This window comes from Scyliorhinus canicula, chromosome 18 (assembly GCF_902713615.1).
Source record: "Scyliorhinus canicula chromosome 18, sScyCan1.1, whole genome shotgun sequence".
NCBI lineage: Eukaryota > Metazoa > Chordata > Chondrichthyes > Carcharhiniformes > Scyliorhinidae > Scyliorhinus > Scyliorhinus canicula.
The window spans coordinates 115,984,197-116,006,071 of NC_052163.1; the positions used below are offsets into that span (position 1 = coordinate 115,984,197).

The window sequence follows — 21,875 nt, forward strand, 5'->3', positions numbered from 1 at the left end:
CTCCCACAGTCCAAAGATGTGCGGGTTAGGTGGATTGGCCATGCTAAATTGCCCGTAGTGTCCTAATGAAAGTAAGGTTAAGGGGGGGTTGTTGGGTTTCGGGTATAGGGTGGATACGTGGGTTTGAGTAGGGTGATCATGGCTCGGCACAACATTGAGGGCCGAAGGGCCTGTTCTGTGCTGTACTGTTCTATGTGCAGGATAGGAGGCTTGGCCACGCTAAATTGCCCCTTAATTGGAAAAAATGAATTGGGAATCTAAATTAAAAAAAAAAAGAAATAGTGTCCAGTCGAACAAGCTCACTATCTCCTTGCAGTACAATGCTCGAATGCACCAGCTGGAGGTGCACGTGCAGGGAGGGGAGGGGAGTACCATCTCTCCTTCCTCCCAGGGGCACAAGGTCCATGAGTATTAACAGGCCACATGCAAGAACACTCATGCTCTGACTCTAGCAGTCTGGTGCACCAAGGGTTCCATTGTAAGGGAGCAAACCTGTTGAAATGCAGATCCAGTTGCTCAGCCACCATTACCTGTTATTCATTCAGTTAACTGGGACAGATCCAGCCTGCCTCGAAGGTTCATTCGAAAACGTGACGAGATTTCCCACTCATTCGGTGGGGGCATGGGGGTCTGAATTGTCTCCCCGCCCTTTCACTGCCCTATCCTAATGTCGGCCGGGCGCAGCTGCCGCTCCCCTTCCGCTAGAAAGATCTGCAACACGCGGCGGAGCATGTGAACCCCCAGCTGCCGGCGTCGCTTCATCGGCCAGGTCGCAGCGGTGCCGTAATAATCGCCCCGCTTCTTGTTGGTCAACATTTGCAGGCCTGGAGCAAAGAAAAGACAAAGAACTTAGTGATCCAGTGCAGCATCACCTCAGGATAGTCCAGTTTATAGCACAACATAGCTCAGCTTCTTTGGAAAAGAGGAGACCGAGTGGTCTTTAAGATAATAAAAAGGTTTCATGGGGTAAACGTGGGGATGATGTTTCCACATGTGGTTGCGATCGGAAATAGGGGCCGTAAATCTAAGACAGACATTAATAAATCCAACAGGGAATTCAACAACAATTTGATTCAAGGGCTAGGTTTTAAGGAGCGTCTTTCATGAAGGAAGTGAGGCGGAGAGCACCAAGCCATCTCCAGAACTCAAGGCCTGTCAATGGAAGGCACGGCAACCAGTGACGGAGTGATTAAAAAAGGAATCAAGGATGTGTAAGAGGATAGAAGTGGATGAGCGCAGAGATCACACAGGGTTTTCGGGCTGGAGGAGATTACAGAGATAGGGAGAGGAGAGGGCGAGGCCTGGATTGAAAGCAAGGCGACCTCGCTGTAGGTCAGTGAAGTGAGCAGAGAGGTGTTTGGTGAAACACCTTGTTGTGATTTAGGATACGGGGCAGCCAGTTTATGAATGAGCTCATGTTTACAGAAGGGTGCAAGATTGGTGGTTGGCTAAGAGAGTACTGGATTGGCAAAGTCCAGAAGCACGGTGTAAATGCATACTGTAACATTATTTAGCGTTACATTACCCCGACAGTCTGACTCACCCAGTGCATCCACCATGCATGCCTCCCGGGTGTATGCCTCTACAGGAATAACGTTCTGGAAACAGTGCAGAGAAATCACCCCTTGGCCACTCTCCCAGACATCCAGAATCTGTTTCAGTTTTGTGTTCACCTGTAAGTGGGGCAGGAGTGGGAAAGTTATGTACAGAAGGATAACAGTATTAACTTTCACTGACCTCACCTCCTCTGGAGATCTTCCCTCCGCCGCTTCAAACCTCAATCTCCCAACCCCGGACAACCTGCTTCTACCTCCTCCCCAAAATCCACAAACAGGACTGTCCCGGGAGGCCCATCGTGGCAGCCTGTATCTGCCCCACCAAACTCATTTCTTCCTATCTTGACTCCATACCCTCTCCTCTTCTCCAGTTCCTTCCCACCTACATTCATGATTCCTCAGATGCCCTACATCATATCAGCAATTTCCAGTTCCCTGACCCTAACCACCTCTTTACCATGGATGTCTAATCCTTGCATGCCCCCGTTCCCATTTGGATGGTCTGAGGGTTCTCCGCTTCTTCTTAAGAGGCCTGAAAAATTTCCATCCACCACCACTCGCCTCTGTCTGGCTGATCCTGTCCTCTTAAGTGAACAATTTCCCCTTTACCATATCTTGTTTCCTCCAGACCAAAGGTGTGGCTCGGGTACCTGCATGGGTCACAGCTTTGCCAGTCTCTTTATGGGGCATGTGCCAGTCCTACTCCGACCCCATCCCACATCTCTTTTATCGATATATCGATGACTGTTTCGGTGCTGTTCCCGTTTGGACTTGGAAAAATTGATTAATTTCGCTTCCAATTTCCACCCCTCATATCACCTTCACATGCTCCATCTCTGACACTTCCCTTCCTTGACCTTTCTATTTCAATTTCTGGGGATAAACTGTCCACTAATAAAGATTACAAGCCCACCGACTCCCACAGCTACCTCGACTACAGGTCTTCACACCCCACATCCTGTGAGGACTCCATCCCATTCTCCCAGTTCCTTCGCCTCCGTCGCATCTGTTCTGATGATGCAACTTCCAAAACTGTGCTGCTGACATGTCTTCATTCTTCCTTAATCGTGGTTTCTCACCCACTGTGGTCGACAGGGCTCTCTACCGTGTCCAATCCATGTCCCGTACCTCTGCCCTCATCGCCTCGCCTCCATCACAGAACCAGGATAGGGTCTCCCTTGTCTTCACATTTGACCCCACCAGCCTCCGAATTCAAAGAATCATCCTCCGCCACTTCCACCAACTCCAGCATGATTCCACCAAACACATCTTCCCTTCTCTCCTCCGTCAGCATTTCGCAGGGTCCGTTCCCTCCGGGATACCCTGGTCCACTCCTCCATCATCTCCAACACCTCTTCCCACAGCACCTTCCCATGCAATCACGGAAGATTTAACACCTGACCCGTTGCTTCCTTCCTGCACACTACTTCAGGCCCTAAACACTCTTTTTAAGTGAGGCAGTGCTTCACCTGCACCTCCTTCAATCTGGTCTATTGCATTTGCTGCTCCCAATCCGGTCTACTCTACATTGGAGAGAAGAAACACAGACGGGGTGACCGCTTTGCAGAGCACCTTCAGTTTGTCCGCAGGCAGGACTCAGACCTTCCAGTCGCTGCCATTTCAACTCACCGCCCCGCTCTTATATCCACATGTCCTTCCTTGGCCTGTTGCAATGTTCCAGTGAAGCCCAGCACAAACTGGAGGAACAGCATCTCATCTTCCGACTAGGCACATTACAGCATTCCGGACTTAATACTGAGTTCACCAACTTCGGACTGTGAACTCTCTCCTCCACCTTCACCCCATTTTTATTTCTCGCAATGTATTTTCATTTCTTCCATTCATCTGTTTTCCCCTCACCACTGTCCCCCCCCCCCAAAACTTGGGCCATCTGTTTAACACACTGCTCACCTTTGTTCTGCCATTCACACATTGTAATCTCTAGGTGCGATTATCAGCACCCTTCTTAGCCTTAATCACCTTCATTTACATTCTTTTTTCTCTGTCAACATCTTTGTCCATAGTCACCTATCACTGGCCCCCTATCCAGCCCCACCTCTCCCCGCCCCCCCCAACTAGTAAGAAGTCTGACAACAAAAGGGAAAATGCTGGAAAATCTCAGCAAGTCTGGCAGCATCTGTAGGGAGAGAAAAGAGCTAACGTTTAGAGTCCGATGACTTTGTCAAAGCTGGTCAAAGTGTTCCAACACCAGGTTAAAGTCCAACAGGTTTGTTTCAAACACTAGCTTTCGGGCACTGCCCCTTTCTCAGGTGAAACTAGAGTATAGATCTGACCCTATTTCCAGTTCTCTCCAGCTATGCCAAAGAGTCATCCAGACTTGAAACGTTAGCTCCCTTTTCTCTCCACAGATGCTGTCAGACCTGCTGAGATCGGCCAGTATTTTCTGTTTTTGTAACAGTATTAAAGCCAGGTTGTTCTGAAAAGTACCAGGGATCCAAAGGCCTAGACTAAACCTACAGACCGCCGAATCCAAACCCCTTCCTTCCGACAAATTGAGAATTTGGATAGTTTTAAAAAACAGGAAGTAAAACAGTTGGTGTCAATAAAAAGTGGCTAAGAAGCTGCTAGCGGCCATTCAGCCCTTCAAACCTGTTCCACCATTCAACGGGATCTTGGCTGATCTGTAGTGAAAATGCCAACTGGTTTCACCAATGTTCTTCAAGGATGGAAACCTCCATGTGACCCCAGTCTCACACCAGCGCAGTTGACTCAAGGTTCTCTGAACGTGACACTCAAATTAGCATGGACAATAAGTGTCAGCCTTACTTTGGTGCCCAGGGTCAGGGCTGTACACGTGAACATACACATTTTGAGGGGTAGACCATTCGGCCCCTCGAGTCTGCTCTGTCATTTGATAAGATTGCGGCTGATTAGATTTAGGCCTGTCTGCCTCGTTCCCTATACCAGTGCTACCTTGTTAGTCAAGAATCTGTCTAACTCCTGCCTTTAAAGTATTCACTGACCCAGTCTCCACAGTTCTCGGAGGAAGAGAATTCAACAGCCCTCAGAAAACATCTCTCTCTTATTTCAGTCTTAAACAGACAAACACATTTTTTATTAATTAAAAAAAAAATTATTACCTAATTCATTTCTCCCCCAATTAAGGGGTAATTTAGCGAGGACGATCCACCTACCCTGCACATCTTTGGGTTGTGGGTTTGAGACCCACGCGGGCACGGGGAGAAGGTGCAAACTCCACACGGACAGTGACCCAGGGCCGGAATTCGAACCCTGGTCCTTGGTGCCGGGAGGCAGCAGTGCTAACCACTGCGCCACCGTGACGCCCTTAAACAGGAGAACCCTTATTTTAAACTGCGTGCCCTAGTTTTAGTCTCCACAACGGGGGGGGGGGGGGGGGGGGGGGGGGGGAGAGAGAGGAGAACATATTCTCAAGTCACCCAAGGATAAGATCACCTCGATTGTTCTAAATTTCCAATGGATCCAGGCCCAACCCTGCCGCCTCAGCACCAGGATCCCGGTTTCAATTCCGTCCTTCTGTAGAGTTTGTATGTTCTTCCCGTGTCTGCGTGGGTTTCCGCCGGGTGCCCAGGTTTCCTCCCACAGTCCAAAGATGTGCAGGTTAGGTAGGATTACGGGGATAGGGCGGGGGAATGGGGCCTAGGTGGGGTGCTCTTCCAGAGGGTCTGTGCAGCCTTACTGGGCAAAATGGCCTCCTTCTGCACTGTAGGAATTCTATGAATCGGTCGAGGAGAAGCAACAATCGTTCCATAAATATTCCTGTGCCAATCACAACCCAGGTGACCACTGCACACCAGTAGCTTTGACAAAGGGTCATCTGGACTCGAAACGTTAGCTCTTTTCTCTCCCTACAGATGCTGCCAGACCTGCTGAGATTTTCCAGCATTTTCTCTTTGGGACCACTGCACACCACTGGGGAGTCCAGGTCCACACGCTCTCCCCCAACAAATAAATGATTCAGACATGCATACTTCTTTTCCCCCCAAAAGCCAACGCTTAGTAAAGCCAATCGATTGAAGATCCACTCCACCCTGCTTACCTGATTATTGTTAGTTTTAAAATGCGTCAGTGCATCGTAGAGGTGACAGTAGGGTCTGGAACGCTTCCCCTTTCCCACGTAGAAGATGGAGCTGACAAATGTGCGGAAGCACTCTGCGGAGCTCAGTGTGTGACACCGGGCTGGCAGGTTCTTGGTGACCCTGGGAGGAGGGGGAAAAGAGCGAATCGAGAAAGGTTAAAAAAAAAGGCAACTCAAAAGGAACATTCACAAAAGTTTATATCCCTTCACTGCGCTTTACAAATTAAACTTAGATGACAAAAAAATTAATGCTCTCCTGGCGCTAAATCAGCGTGCGTCAGATTTAGGAACATAGAAACATAGAAACGAAAACATACTGGCCAGTCACTTCACCGTTGAAAATAAATACACCATGTATTTTTACAGTGCTTTCAACATCGTGAAACAGCCAAAGGCACTTCACAGGGGTGTTCTCAAACGTAAGTGGATAACTGAGCGACATATGGAGATATTACCACAGGTGACCAGCAGTAATGTTAAAGAAGCATCGTAAAGGAGGAGAGGGGACAGAGGGGCAGAGAGATTTATCAGGGAATTCCAGAGTTTGAGGCATTGGCAGCAGAAGGCATGCCTGCCAATGGCAGAGAGATTAAAGTCAGGAATGCACTCGACAGCGTTTTAATTCCAGGGATGAGGAACTTCAGTCATGTGGACAGAGCAGAGAGGCGAGGATTGTTCCGCTTAGAGAAGAGAAAATTGGATAGATTTGAAAGAGCTGTTCAAAATCATAAAGGAGCCAAGACAGAGCAGGAAAGGATCAAGAACCAGAGGACATTGATTGAAGGTGACTGGCAGATGAGCCAACAGCAACATGAGGAAAAGCTTTTTACACAGCGAGTGGTTAGGAGCTGTAATGCAATGCCTGAGAGCGTGCTGGAGGCAGATCCAGCCTGAGGCTTTCAAAAGGGACTTGGATAATTATCTGGCTAGGAGATGCTGGCAGGTCAACAGGGAAACAGGGCTGGGTGAGCTGCACTGACGTACAGCTGGCTTGGGCACAATAGGCTGAAAGGGCCTCCTTCTGAGCTGTAACCGTTTGGTAATTCAACATGGTGAGCCGACCACAATCCTGTTTGAGATCAGACTCAGAATGTTGTGGGTCCAGGGAGGGGGCTCAGATTCTCATCGGGATTTACCCACTAAACCACAAAGGGGACCAACAATTTTGTAGTTCAAATGCATCAAATCAAACCTGGGGCTGGATGATGCAAGGGGCTTTCACCTCCATTCCACCTGAGTAATTGAAACACCCCGCAAGGGTTCTATGTTCAATGAGTTTACATAGTCGCAATATAGATACTAATATAGATACTAATTAGTTCTGAGGTTGGGACCAGTTACTGGGACTGGATAGAGGGAACATTACTCTGCATCTAACTTATGCCCTGCCTTCCCTGGGAGAGTTTGATGGGGACAGTGTAGAGGGAGTTTTATTCTTTTTAAAAATAAGTTTAAAGTACCCAGTTCTTTTTTTTTTCCGGTTAAGGGGCAATTTAGTGTGGCCAATCCACCTAGCCTGCACATCTTTGGATTATGGGGATGAGACCCACCCAAACACGGGGAGAGCAAACTCCACACGGACTGACCCGGAGCCGGGACTGAACCCGTGTCCACAGCGCCGTGACGCAGCAGTGCTATCCACTGTGCCACCGTGCAGCCCGAGGGAGCTTTATTCTGTATCTAACCTGGACCTGGGTGTCTTTGTGCACCATTCGCTGAAGGTAAGCATGCAGGTGCAGCAGGCGGTAAAGAAGGCTAATGGTATGTTGGCCTTCATTGCAAGAGGTTTAGAGTATAGAAGCAGGGATGTGTTGCTGCAATTATACAGGGCCCTGGTGAGACCACACTTGGGAGTATTGTGTGCAGTTTTGGTCTCCTTCTCTGAGGAAGGATGTTCTTGCTCTTGAGGGAGTGCAGCGAAGGTTTACCAGACTGATTCCAGGGATGGCGGGACTGACGTATGAGGAGAGATTGACTAGGTTGGGATTGTTCTCGCTGGAGTTCAGAAGAACGAGGGGGGAATCTCACAGATACTTATTAAATTCTAACAGGACTAGACAGGGTAGATGCAGGGAAGGTGTTACCAATGATAGGTGTGTCCAGAACCAGGGGTCACAGCCTAAGGATTCAGGGTAAACCATTTCAGACAGAGATAAGGAGACACTTCTTCACACAAACAGTGGTGAGCCTGTGGAATTCATTACCACAGGAAGTAGTTGATGATAAACTTTGAATATATTCAAGAGGCGGCTGTATATAGCATTTAGGGAGAATGGGATCAAAGGCTATGAGGAGAACGCAAAATTAGGCTATTGAGTTCGATGATCAGCCCTGATCGTGATGAATGGCGGAGCAGGCTCGAAGGGCCAAAAGGACTCCGCCTGCTCCTATCTTCTATGTAACCTCGTGCTGTACCTGTCCTGTGAGTGTATGACGGGACTGTGTAGAGGGAGCTTTACTCTGTACCTAACCCCATGATGTACCTGTCCTGAGAGTGTTTGATGCCAACAAGCATGAACATTTCTCGACTTGATTTAAATTTGAAGACAACAAAAGACTGTACCTGGGATCAAGGAGCAAGTAATTGAAGCTGGATTTGAGGAGCCCCTCCCTCCATTTGCGGTTCTGGTCCGGCTGATCAAATTGCTGCACTAAAGCTAGTTCATCCTGGCTGCAGTCTGGGAAGACAAACGTTTCCAGACTTTGACACAACTCTGGACTGTAACCTGTGAAACAAAAACAGGTGAGCAGATGGAGGCTGGACTTATTGCATTGAGAGTTACAGAAATTGATGTAATGTAATCGACCAATGGACTGGGGGAGGCGAGAATATTTTGTTTTCATCCTAAGGCTGCTGGATGCCTGGAACTCTCGGCCTGAGAGGGTGGGAGAGACAGAATCTGTTATCATATTGTAAAAAAACATTTGAGAGCAGCACGGCGGCGCAGTGGCGCACTGCTGCCTCATGGTATCGAGGGCCCAGGTTCGAATCCTGCTCTGGGTCATTGTCCGTGTGGAATTTGCACATTCTCCCCCTTTTGGTGTGGGTTTCGCCCCCACAACCCAAAGATGTGCAGGGTAGGTGGATTGGCCACGTTAAATTGCCCCTTAATTGGAAAAAATGAATTGGGTATTCTTAAAAAAAAAACATTTGGATCTGTGCTCAAAAGTGCCGTAACCTACAGGACAATGGACGAAGAGCTGGAAGGTGAGATTTGTCCAGATGTTTCTTTTTCAGCAGGCACGGCCTCCCCGAACAGGCGCCGGAATGTGGCGACTAGGGGCTTCTCACAGTAACTTCATTTGAAGTCTACTTGTGACACTAAGCGATTTTCATCTCATTTCAGACACCATGAGCTCAATGTTCTCATTCTGCGCTACTAGTGTATAAAAACAATTCTCAGAGAAGACAAACTTTACAGAAGCCACAATCTTTCTCAATCGCCCTTCTGAATTAGTTACATATAAAAGGCACTTAACAGCCAATTAAGAAATGCACCAGCCAATTTCTGCACAGCAAGCTCCCACAAACAGCAAGGAGCGAACGACTGAATAACTTTGTTTTGTTTTCAAAACTGACATTAGTGGAGTGATAAATGGCGGCCAGGACACTGGGGAGAATGCCCCGCTCTCCAAATAGTGCCATTGGGTCTATTTGTATATCCATGTGAGAGAACTGATAGGGGATGAGATTTTAAATGCTGCCTCTCAGGACTGTGGCAGCAGTGTCAGCTTGGACTATATACTCAAGTCTCAGGACTGGAACTCTGGAGCTGAGTGCTATACATTTAGCCAGGACACATTACATGGGATGATTGCGGTCCATGCGTAATGAGCTTGCTATGTTTCTGTCAGGCAATTTGGAGTAGATATTGGGTACAGGTACAGAGGCCATAGTTTGGCATGTTTCTGGGGCGTGGTAACAATCAGGACCAGCATTTCCAACACACAAGCAAGATTCAATTTCCCGACTTACTCGAAAACTGTTGTGGCTTCCTGGGGAGGGGCTCCTTTCTAACCCGGTCCAGAAGATGCAGATAAACCTTTCTAGTAAGGGCTGTTATTGGTCCAGGGTCTTCTCCGTAATCTTTAAGCTGCCTTCGTATCTGACTGTTCGATAGAAGCAGAAGGCGAGGAGACAATTTTGGCAGTTCATCACTAGGTGACATGTTTTTTTCCACCTTGGCACAGATCTTCCTGTTCTTGTAGGCCCTCCAGTCATAGATGACTGTCTCCTCAGAGCCTGAAGTGCTGAGGTTCTCAGAGCTTGCATCTTTGCAAGGGTAACGGCGCTCTATCAGTGTGTGACCCTCCTCGGGGTCAGTGTAAAGGTACTCCACCGCCTCACTTACACTGCTGTTAACTGGGCGGCCACCAGGAGAAAGCGGAAGGTCAAGGTTGCCCAAGAGACTTTGCCATTCAGCATTGTGGTTAGGTATATTTGACAGACGCTCTTCAATAGAGCGTTTTGAAAAGTTGCACGTTTGGTCCCCATTTCCCAGCTGCAAATCGACATTCTCCAGCCTGGTGCTTTCGCACACGTTGCTGTTTCGGGGAAAGGCCCCAGTCTCAGCTTCTCCAGCTAATGGCACAGGACTCCGGCACGGAGAGGAAGGTCGTGGGGGAGCAAGAGGCAACTCCACAGCACCATAGAGTCCCTGATCTATCGTTGATATTCTCAGCTCACGTTGCAAGTCATTATCTTCAGAAGACCACAGGGCATCACATTCTCCGAAAGCGTTAGTGGATCTCATTTGACCGACACTATTGGCTTTTATATCAGTTTGAACCGCTGCTGGAGCTGACTGATCGATGGGTGGGTAAAAACAACCACCTTGGTTGGCATCTCCATATTCTTCAAGGTTTACTGGATGTGGAACCGGTCCTGCTTGGCTTCCTTTACTGGCAACAGCCTCACTTTTCAACCTGATGCGCTGTTTATTTCTGTTGGCATCATGCCCCGGTGATGAAAATCGGGTGGTTCCCTTTTCATGCTTGGTGTTAGGGAACGGCACCGTGTCAAAGTTGGCCTGTTCCTGGTCTGGGCACAAAGCTGCCGACGGTCGGACAGTCCATTTCTCGTGTTCATTACATTTGACAAAGGGGACGGTGTCGAAATCTGCATCTTCGCTGTCTGGAAAGTGAGCACGGGAGCGAGTCTCGCCTTCATCCTCTGCTCCTTGGGAAACAGCAGACTCATTGCTGAGTGAATCAAAACAACCAGATGGCCTTCTAGTATCTTCCATCTGCTGTTCACGAACTCTCCTACTTCTAACTGGCATAGGAAGTGTCTGTTCGAAAAGTGAAGCACTACAACTTCTTAAAGAGTTGTTGGCCAGACGACTCTTAGTCCTTGGGGTGACAAAAGGCGACAATCTATCGGCATCAATTTGAGAGAGCCCAGTCTCAGTTGGTATCTTGATCTTCTTCAGTAACTGTTCCAACCCTATACGACCTTCATCTTCTTTCCCATCCTCAATTGATGAATCTTCTTCATCTGAACAGGTTTGGGCTTTGTTGCCCGCACTATATTTAATGGAAACAGAATCACTTTGTGATGCTCCAAGGCTTGTTTCATTGGAAGACAGAGATTGTTTGGTGGGCAGCATCAATAAACCTGGAAAATCCCCATCTTCTATACGGCCCGTGATAGAAACAAGCTCTGCTACAGAGTGATCCCCTCGCTTACATTTGTGATTTTGGCTGTGTGCATCCGTGGCTGGGAACCTCGCCGGGTTTGACTCCATCGCGTTACGCGGAAGGGCATTTAACAATCCCTTGTTGACACAGCTGTTTGTACAGGTAGATCCTGCACATGAGCTCAGTACAATGTCCTTGTCACTTGTGTTGATTAGGGTGCCATGGGAAAGACTTGCATCGTGGTAGCTACACTGCCTTTGAGGACTTGGTGAGTTGCAATTGGGCTGCTCACTTGTCCTTCGCAAAGGACAATCTCTCAGCATTTCGTCAAAGAGCTGGGAGTCCTTGAAAGGAAGAGTCTGCAAATCTCTAGTGTGTACCAGCTGGGTGTTATCAGTTGCCAGCTCACCTATACACTCTGAAACAGATTTGTCCTGGTCCCTGCCTGAAGGAGTCTGCCGGACTAGACACTGGTCTTTCTCTGCTCGGCTCATTGGATCTTCCGGACCTTGCTGTGTGTGACTCGTATGCCCAAAGTTTCCGACCGCACAGGAGAAAACCACAGACCCATTTGCACAGCTACAGTAGAGGCTGCTGCTTGAACCAGAAATGGAGACTGAAGCTTTGGAATCACCACTATTTTGTTGGGCTGTATCAGTATGCGGAGCATATCCATCATTGACTGTTCCCATGGTATAATCTAAAGTGTCCTCAAGGAGAAACGCAGTAGTTTTGTCCACGTTGTGTAGAGGAGTCGGATTTTTGCGCTCAAATACATAGATATTATTTGGTGAAGTTATGTCAATGCCTTTAGATGGTTTTATCAGATGTTCAGAATCACAAAATCCTTTGTCCTTGGCAAGGTCCGGCATAGTGTTTGCAAGGGGTTCGCTGGGGTTAGATTGATCCTTAGAAGTGCAAGTACAATCCAATTCAGAGACCCATTCTGTACCAACAAAAGTGTCACCCTCTTTAAAGACTTCCTTCTCTTCGTACAAACTAATTGCGGCTCGCTGGACATAGAGAGGTTCAACTGGGGAGTACTGGGCTTCAGGGAGATTAGAGGAGTTATTCAGTTCACGGTTTCCAACTGGACACGGTTGAAACGCAGATGGAGGCAAAAAGCTCTCGTCGTCAGTGGAGGTGTTCAGTCTGTGGCTCACGGCTGAAGGGAGCCGGGCGGCAGACACAGGGGAAAAGCTCTCATCGTCCTGAAGGGTTAACTCCTGGTCCGCTGGTGTACGGTCCACAGAGGAGTCAGCTGCAGAATTCAATTCATTTGGAGTCTGCTCTTCATACTTTCCAAAGGTAGATACACGGGTACTTGACAACGCACAGCTGTCAAGGTTTAATTCTGTAGTTTGACCAACAATGCGGTGCTCACTCCTGTCTTTAGTAACACCCATATGCCCTGGTCCCTGTGCTTTCATTGTCCCTGATTGGGACCAGGGCCTCTGTGATTCAGCCCAGACCGACGTATCTTCTCCCAAAGGGCCACTCCTCGGGTTTATTCTCATCAAGCAGCTGCTCGGTTGTTGGCTGACTTTGCGGGAGTCAGCGACAACAAACTCTGGTTGTCCGAGGGTTGAGGTTTGCTGGGTTCCGCCAAATGGATGAAATTCTTCACATCTTCCCGGAAGCCTGGCAGCCTTGTGGCTCTTTGCGATGCCAAGCTCAACTGGATCATCAAAGAAATGAAAACCATTTCTGGCTGGTCGATAGCAGACTGCAAGAATACAAAAGACCAATCGAGTAGTTAGTAACATTCAAAATAAATCGTCTTTATCTGACCCATCAAAGCCAAGGCTATTTTCTCTTTGTTGTAGATCGGCACTAATTTAAAAATAAATAAATTTAAGAGTTCCCAATTCATTTTTCCCAATTAAGGGGTAATATAGCGTCTTCAATCCACCTAGCCTGCACATATTTGGGTTGTGCGGGTGGGACCCATGTAAACACGGGGAGAATGTGCAAACTCCACACGGACAGTGACCCAGGGCCAGAATTGAACCTGGGACCTCTGTGTCGTGAGACTGCAGTGCTACCACTGTGCCACCGTGCTGCCCTCTGGATAGGCACTAATAAGGTCATCAGAAATAGGAGCAGGAGTAGACATTCATCTCCATGCGCCTGTTCTGTTATTCAATAAGATCATGAGTGATTGAATTGCGGCCTTGACCCCATTTTTCTGACTGCCCTCCTGTAACTCTGAACTCTGACTAACTCAAACCTGGAATATATTCAACCAGCTGCCTTCGCTCTCCGTGGGAGAGAATACCTAAATAACCTGCTGAGAGAAGAAATTCCTCTTACGCTCAGTGTTAAATGGGATACCCCAATTCTTTTAAACTGTTGCACCCTAGTTCTGGATTTCCATATAATAATAATCTTTATTATTGTCACAAGTAGGCTTACATTAACACCGCAATGAAGTTACTGTGAAAAGCCCTGAGTCGCCACACTCCGGCGCCTGTTCGGGTACACGGAGGGAGAATTCAGAATGCCCAATTCATCTAAAAGCATGTCTCTCAGGACTTGTGGGGAGGAAACTGGAGTACCCGGAGGAAACCCACGCAGACAGATGGCAGAACGTGCAGACTCTGTACAGACAGTGACCCAAGCAGGGAATCGAACCTGGGACCCTGGTGCTGTGAAGCCATAGTGCTAACCAGTGTGCTACCGTGCTGAAGATCATCCTCTCAGCATTAAACAAAACTTGTGGTGCTGCATTCGGCTTCCTAACCTGCTCTTTCCTCCTCAGAAGCAGAGATGGGAAAATTGAGAAAGGGGGAGAATTTGGCCCAGCTTGCATGACCCTTTTCCACAGATGACACCTCTTGAACTTCAAATCTTGGTTCTATTAGGATTTAACTCAACTCTAGTTCTTCCTGCCATTGTTCATCAGCAAATTACGTGATTTATTGTTGTTGCCCCTGAGCAAACTTCCTGCACACGCAACCCCCTCTGCCAAGCCCTCCGCCCCCCTCCCCGTCGTCGTCAACTACAACTTGAAAACTTTCATGAAGGGCAAATGATCGTAAACAGATCATCACATGATGAGTTCAAATGAGTTGGTCAAGCCTTTGGTCATCTGAATGGCTCAGTGCGAAATACCATTTGGTAACCATTCCTTTGAAACCTTTTGGAACGGTTAACTGCATTAAAGATGCTAGATAAATGTAAGTTGTTGTTGTCAACAACCCCCCCCCCCCCCAAAACCTGTGATGTACATCCTTATTACCCACCCTCAGGTTGGCCAAACAGGTGGGGCTTTGCTCGCAAAGTGCCACAGAGGAATATTGCCCAAGGATTCATGGAAATGGGAGACGCTGCGACTTTATCAAGTGCCAGAAAAGGGGATTTTGGATGATAGCAGCAATACAGATTTTAATTAGAAGGAATAAAGTGGATGGAGAATGATTGAATTTTTAGAACGCAGGCTTTAAAGTTCATGTGATATCGGATGGAAAGAGGGAAAAATGGCAACTTCCGTGCGATTATTCTACATGTATGAAGAATTCCTGAGAGATTTAGGCCGTTCAAAAAAAAAAAAGGCCAAAGTTTCATTTCAGAAACTGCAACTCTAGATGGATGGAACCACAGCTTATCTGTTGGCTGCCTGTCCCAAAGCAAAACGAGTTGGGATCATTTTCAGCTTAATTGTGAGTGGCTAGCAGAACATGCCACAATGATGATTTTACAGTGGCATCCATAGAATCCCTACTTTGCAGAAGGAGGCCATTCGGCCCATCGGGTCTGCACCGCTCCTCCGAAAGAGCACCCTACCTAAGCCCACTCCCCCCGCCCTATTCCCTGTAACCCCATAACCTCATCTAACCTACATATCTTTGGACACCAAGGGGAAATTTAGCATGGTTAATCCACCTAACCCGCACATCTTTGGAAAGGAGATAAGCATGAGGGAGAAAGAGGTGGAGTGATACGTTGATGGGATTAGATGAAGTAAGATAGGATTGATCAATTTGGCCAGACGGCCTATATCTGTGCTTTTGATACTTTGTTGTACCATAATTGTCAGTTGATGAGGAGGGGGGAATAAAACACCCCAACTGTGGGCTGGGCAGAGTCTGTTAACGACACGGCAGACTGGGCAATGGACCACCTTGTACCTTCCTGGCTCATACACACCAAATTATACAAGAAACCATTAGCCATTTGGTAACGGGTTGAAAACAATTATGAGAGTGTAACGGACTTTGACCATAATGATACGCGGGAGGGTCTTCCCCTGCATCCTCCAGTAGAGTGGAGCGGTGATACGCTTGTAGAATCTGACGACATCTCACATTTCCTTGCTCTTCAGCTAAATCCACCGCCCTCAGTCCATCCTAGATTTTAAAATCAAATAAACAAGAGATTGACCTCAAGCGCAGTTCTCGAGAGTAGGATACAGCAAAGAGTCCAAACAAACACTGCGATACGGCTAAACATGTTTTGCAAAACATCCCGCAGTCTACAGTTTCTGATAGACTTTCTTGGGAGGGAGTGTTCTCCAGATTTCCACTCCAAATTGCTTCTTGTTTTCACTCTTAACGCACCTGGCTCTAATTTTAAGATTAGGTGCAATTGTTGGGAATCCATCACAGGAAACAGCTTCCTTGTATCCATCTTCCCCATTTATCATTGTTAAACATCTTCATTAGATTATTGCATTAACCTACAAATATCTCATCATTTATCCCATTGCAGTTTGTGGGACCGTGCTGTGAGCACGCTGGCTGCCGAATTTCCTACAATACAGACTCCTGGGCTTTATAAATCGAGGGATAGTGTACAAAAACATGGTGAACTAGTGAGGCCTCAACTGGAATTTCCCAATTTTGGGCACCGCCCTTTAGGAAGGATGTGAAGGCTTGAAGAGGGTGCAGAGAAAGTGTTCAAGAATGGTTCGGGAATAAGGAACACCAGTTGTGAGGACAGATCGGAGAAGCTGGGGTTGTTCTCCCTCGGGATCAGGAGATGGAGAGAGGATTTAATTGGGGTGTTCACGATCACGCGGGGCCTCGAAAGAGTAGATAGGGAGAAACTGTTCCCGTTGGCGGCACGGTTGACTACCAGAGGAGTAACGGTGGTTGGCAAAAGAACCAGAGGTCACATGAGGAAAGACATTTTGTATGCAGTGAATGGTTAGGATCTGAAACGCACTGCCCAAGTGTGCGGTGGAAGCAACTTCAGTCATAACTTTCAATAGGAAATTGGATAATTAGCTGCAAGAAAGGCACGGGGAGTGCAATTAGTAGAGTTGAGTTGCTGTCGCCAAGTACTGGTCCAAACACAATGGGCGAAATGCCATCCTTTTGTGCTGTAACCAGTCTGTGATTCCATGAAAACCGTTGCAGATAAAAAAAACAATTAACCAGCATTTTGCTATCTCTCAGGCCATGGAAAGTGCGACATAATTACAGAATCATACAGGGTCTGGGTCAGCTCTTTCAAAGAGCTGTATAATTAGTTCAATCTCCCACTACTCTTCCCCAGAGCCCTGGAAACTTTTCCCCTTCGAGTATTTATCCAATTCCCTTTTGAAAGCCATCACTGATTCCCTTCGAACAGCGTGTTCCGGATCATAATAGTTCACTGTATAAAATGATTTCTCACCTCCACTCTGATTCTTTTGCCAATGATCTGAAATCTGGCTCCTCTGCTAAACGATCCGCTTGCCACTGGGAACAGGCATCAACACAAAGTCCTTCCTTCTTTAATGCACGGCACAAACCGACATTGCCTTTACTCAGTTACCTGATCCAGCAGAGTTGGGTCTGCTCCATTTCTGAGCAACAGTTTCAAACTCTTCAGGCACCCCCAGGAGGCAGCTACGTGCAAGGGAGTGAGACTTTCAGTGGACCTACAAAACAACAAAAAGGTTGGGTGAGAATTGAAATTCCAATAGCTTGCAACCTCATTAGGTCGTAGTGGTAATGTCACTGGACTAGTAATCTAGAGGCCCAAGCTTATGCCCTGGGGACATGGGTTCAAATCCCACCATGGTAGCAGGTGAAACTTAAAATCAAGTAATAAAAAAATCTGGAATATAAAGAGAGTAACAACAACAATCATCAATTGTTGGAAAATAATCCATCTGGAAATCTGCCAACCTTACTCAGCCTGGCCTACACGTGACTCCCACAACAAAGTGGTTGATTCTTAAGACTGCTCTCAGCAATGGCTTAACAAGCCCCTCAGTTCATGGGCAATTAGCGATGACCTTGCCAGCGATGCCCACATCCCTTGTAAGATTTTGTTCTAATAATGGACTCTACTAAAATAGCCCACTGTTACCAGAATTTTGCTCCACAACACTGGCAGCTACAGGCCAGTCATTGATGATGGTGAAATTCAAAACTACTAAAATTATACAGGACTAGGTATATTGTGGTGCCCCCCCCCCCCCCCCCCCCCCTTGCAAATAGCAACATACTCCCTCCCTGTAAGCCCCCTGTAAATTCAGAGACGGTTCAGGAACCTCCCTCCACCATACAAGTACTGCACCCACTCCTGGGGACCCCTTGCAGGTGCGTTCACTCCTGGGGACCCCTTGCAGGTGCTATCGCGTTCTACCCATGTCTTATTCAAGAAAAAGTGTGAATGATTCAATGAAAATTATAAAAAGTTTTGTTTGCACAGAGTAACAGGAAAACAACTAGCACATTGAATATGGAGTTGGAGGTCCTCAGTTTGTAAACCTGTACACTAAAATCAGCCCAGTGACACACGCGGCTCCAACAAAGCTTCACTAACCGGACGTTGGGATTTGCCCCATGCAGAAGTAGTAGTTTCAGACACCGGATTCCACCTTCTGTGTCCTTCCCAGATGCCAAGTGTAGGGCCGCTATTCCCTCAGGTAAAACCAGATTGGGATCGGCACTTCCCTTTAACCACTTTGCCAAGGAACTGGAGAGGAAAGAAAAGGTTAAATGGGATCAAATCAGCTCACAGCCATCGTCAGAACAACACAGATGAGAAGATCTTTTTGCATCTGTCCTAAGGTGCCTCACACCAAGAGCTGGCAGACTTTTCAAATAAGTGTGGGCATCGCAGGGCAGTCTCAAACTGTCCTTGGCCGACACACCTGAACAATTCGCATTTATACAGCACCTCTAATGTAGTAAAACATCCCAAGGTGCTTGACAGAGCGTTAAGAAAATCTGATATGGCGCCACACAAGAAGATACTTAGAAAGTGACCAAGTTTGGTTAACAAGTCAGTTTGACAGCACAGGATGAGGTCTGTGATATGTGGAAGAGGTCATCAAATTAATCTATTCTAATCCCATTTTCCAGCACTTGGTCCATAGCCTTGTATGGTGTATCGTTTCAAGCGCTCATTTAAATGTTTCTTAAATGTTGTGGAGTTCCTGCCTTTACCACCTTTTCTGGCAGCGGGTTCCAGATTCCTACCCCACTCTGGGTGTAAAGGGTTTCCTTCAAATCCCCTCAATCTCCTCCTCTTTACCTTAAATCTATGCCCTTGGTTGTTGACCCCTCTACTTAGAGGAAAAGCTCCTTCCCATCTGTGTCCCTCATAATTTTGCAGACATCGATGAGGTTCCCCCAGCCTTCTGTGCTCGAAGGAAACAACCCCAACCTAACCAGCCTCTCTTCATAGCTGAAACGCTCCAGCCCAGGTAACATTCTGGTGAATCTCCTCTGCACCCTTTCCAGTGCAATCACATCCTTCCTGTAGTGTGGCGAACAGAAATGCACAGTGCTCTAACTGGCTTAATGAGCATTTTACACAGCTCCATCATAACCTCACTGTTCTTGCAATCTATGCCTTGGCTAATAAAGGCAAGTATCCCACATACATTCGTAACCACCTTATCTGCCTGTCCTGCTGCCTTCAGAGATCTTTGGACATGCACCCCCAAGGTCCCTCTGTACTTCCTAGGGTCCTACCGTTCATTGTGTATTCCCATACCTTGTTAGTCCTCTCAAAATGCACCACAGAGCTAGGGAGAGGCAAGGATATGGAAGAAATTTGAAAACGAGGATAAGAGTTTTAAAATGGACGGGATGCCTGGACTGTGGCAAATATAGGGGCGATAGGTAACGGGCGCAAGTTAGGATATGGGCAAGATCAAGCGGCAAAAAAGACATTGATGAAGGTTTCATCAGATGAGCTGAGGCAGGGGGCGGGGTGATGCTACAGAGGTGGAAGTAGGTGGTCCTGGTAATGGAGAGGATTTCTGATCAGAAGCTCACTTCTGGGTAAAACAGGACTACAAATACAGGAACAGATGCAAAGGGAAAATGTTGCAGATGCTGGAAATCTGATATAAAAATGGTAGCGCTCAGCAGGTCAGGAAACAGCTGTGAGCTGGGGGGGGGGGAGAGAGAGGGAGGGGGAGAGAGAGGGAGGGAAAGAGAGAGAGGGAGGGAAAGAGAGAGAGGGAGGGAAAGAGAGAGAGGGGGGGAAAGAGAGAGAGGGGGAGAGAGAGAGAGGGGGAGAGAGAGAGAGAGGGGGAGAGAGAGAGAGGGGGGAGAGAGAGTGGTTTCCAAAGCTAATTTTCTGGTTGCTGATCTTTCGTCAGAACTAAAAAAATGTTTGAGAATTTATTTTCACCATCCCTTAAAAAGGTACAAATGTGCAGGAATTAATGGACTATCCCGTAAAACAAGCTGCAAAGGCATGCCCATAAGACACAGAAATTAGGCCATTCAGCCCATTGATACTGCTCCAACATTCAACCATGGCCGATTTATTTCTAATAATCTTTATTAGAGTCACAAGTATGCTTACATCAACACTGCAATTAAGTTACTGGAAAATCCCCCAGTCGCCACATACTGGCTCCTGTTTGTGTCCACAGAGGGAGAATTCAGAATGTCCAATTCACCTAATAAGCATGTCTTTCGGGACTCGTGGGAGGAACTGGATCACCCCGAGGAAACCCACACAGACACAGGGAGAATGGGCAGAGTCTGCACAGACAGTGACCCAAGCCGGGAATTGAACCCGGGTCCCTGACGCTGTGAAGCAACAGTGCTAACCACTGTGCTGCCGTGCCACCCATTCTCATCCCCATTCTCCTGCCTTCATCCCATCACCCCCAATCTTCTTATTAATCAAGAACCTATCAATCCCTGTCTTAAAGATGCTCAGTCACTTGGCCTCCACAGCCTTCTGCGGCAATGAGTTCCACAGAATCACCACCTTCTGGCTGAAGAAATTCCTCATCTCGGTTTTAGAGGGGTGAGCCATCAGTCTGAGGCTGTGCCCTCGGGTTCTAGTCTCTCCTACTATTGGAATCATCCTCTCCACGTCCACTCTATCGGCCTCTCAGTATCCTGTAAGTTCTAATGAGATCCCCCCTCATCGTTCAAATCTCCATCGAGTACAGACCTAGAGTCCTGGACCATCACCGTGTGGCCATCACCGAGTGACCATCACTGACTGACCATCAATGAATGACCATCACTGAGTGACCATTACCGAGTGACCATCAGAGTGACCATTAACAAATAACCATCACTGAGTGACCATCACTGGAGTGACCATCATTGAGTGACCATCATTGAGTGACCATCATTGAGTGACCATCATTGAGTGACCATCACTGAGTGACCATCACTGAGTGACCATCACTGAGTGACCATCACTGAGTGACCATCACTGAGTGACCATCACTGAGTGACCATCACCGAGTGACCATTAACAAATAACCATCACTGAGTGACCATCACTGGAGTGACCATCATTGAGTGACCACCGAGTGACCATCACCCAGTGACCATCAATGAATGACCATCACCCAGTGACCATCAATGAATGACCATTAATAAATAACCATCAGTGACCACCGAGTGACCATCAGCGAGTGACCACCAGTGAGTGACCATCACTGAGTGACCATCATTGAATGACCATCAATGAATGACCATTAACAAATAACCATCAGAGTGACCATCATTGACCACCGAGTGACCATCACCTAGTGACCATCACCTAGTGACCATCAATGAATGACCATCACCGAGTGACCATTACTGAATGACCATCAATGAATGACCACCAAAGAGAGACAGTCCGCAACAAGCCCAGACTTGCTGCTCCGGTGTGCACACAACAGGAGCCGCCATGCCCAGCATTGCTATAACGTGTAAACGTCCTTACTCAGCATCGTCTTCCTCTATGGCCCAGTGCAGGCGCCTGGCCAGCAGCTCGCTGCTCATCCTCCCCGGCCCGGGGCTCGGGCCGCCACCTCCCAACTCCAGTCAAACCCTCCCGCCAACACCACCCGCGTCATCGGCCCCGCCCCGCCGCCTGCGTCATCGGCCCCGCCCCGCCGCCCGCGTCATCGGCCCCGCCCCGCCGCTCGCGTCATCGGCCCCGCCCCGCCGCCCGCGTCATCGGCCCCGCCCCGCCGCCCGCGTTATCGGCCCCGCCCCGCCGCCTGCGTCATCGAACACGCCCCGCCCCTCCGACCGCGTCATCGGCCCCGCCCCCGCGCCATTGGCCCCTCCCCCTCTCACTGGCCCCGCCCCTCCATCGTCACCGACGCCTGGGTCACTGGCTCCACCTCCTCCACCCTCAGCACCCAATCGGACCACAGGCACTCCCGGCCGTGGTCGCCCATTGGT

At 48.1% G+C, this 21,875-nt stretch overlaps 1 protein-coding gene across 1 annotated transcript; it reads right to left on the reverse strand.

The window, feature by feature from the left end:
- Positions 1–201: 201 nt before the first annotated feature.
- Positions 202–21,534, reverse strand: ankle1 (ankyrin repeat and LEM domain containing 1). Its single transcript, XM_038776777.1, has 9 exons — positions 21,409–21,534; positions 18,034–18,186; positions 17,035–17,140; positions 15,491–15,623; positions 9,611–13,000; positions 8,198–8,360; positions 5,596–5,755; positions 1,544–1,673; positions 202–824 (listed from the first exon to the last, which is right to left on the reverse strand). Exons 1-9 carry the CDS (start codon positions 21,465–21,467, stop codon positions 652–654), a joined length of 4,467 nt encoding a protein of 1,488 aa, XP_038632705.1. The 5' UTR covers positions 21,468–21,534; the 3' UTR covers positions 202–651.
- Between the last annotated feature and the right edge of the window lie 341 nt (positions 21,535–21,875).

Excerpts from the sequence above, each read along its gene's own strand:
- ankle1 (XM_038776777.1), bottom strand. The coding sequence starts at position 21,467 with ATGAGCAGCGAGCTGCTGGCCAGGCGCCTGCACTGGGCCATAGAGGAA. Across the intron at positions 8,361-9,610 it reads GAAGCCACAACAGTTTTCGA|GTTACAGTCCAGAGTTGTGT; the intron begins GTAAGTCGGGAA and ends TTTGTTTCACAG. Across the intron at positions 1,674-5,595 it reads TTAAAACTAACAATAATCAG|GTGAACACAAAACTGAAACA; the intron begins GTAAGCAGGGTG and ends CCCCACTTACAG.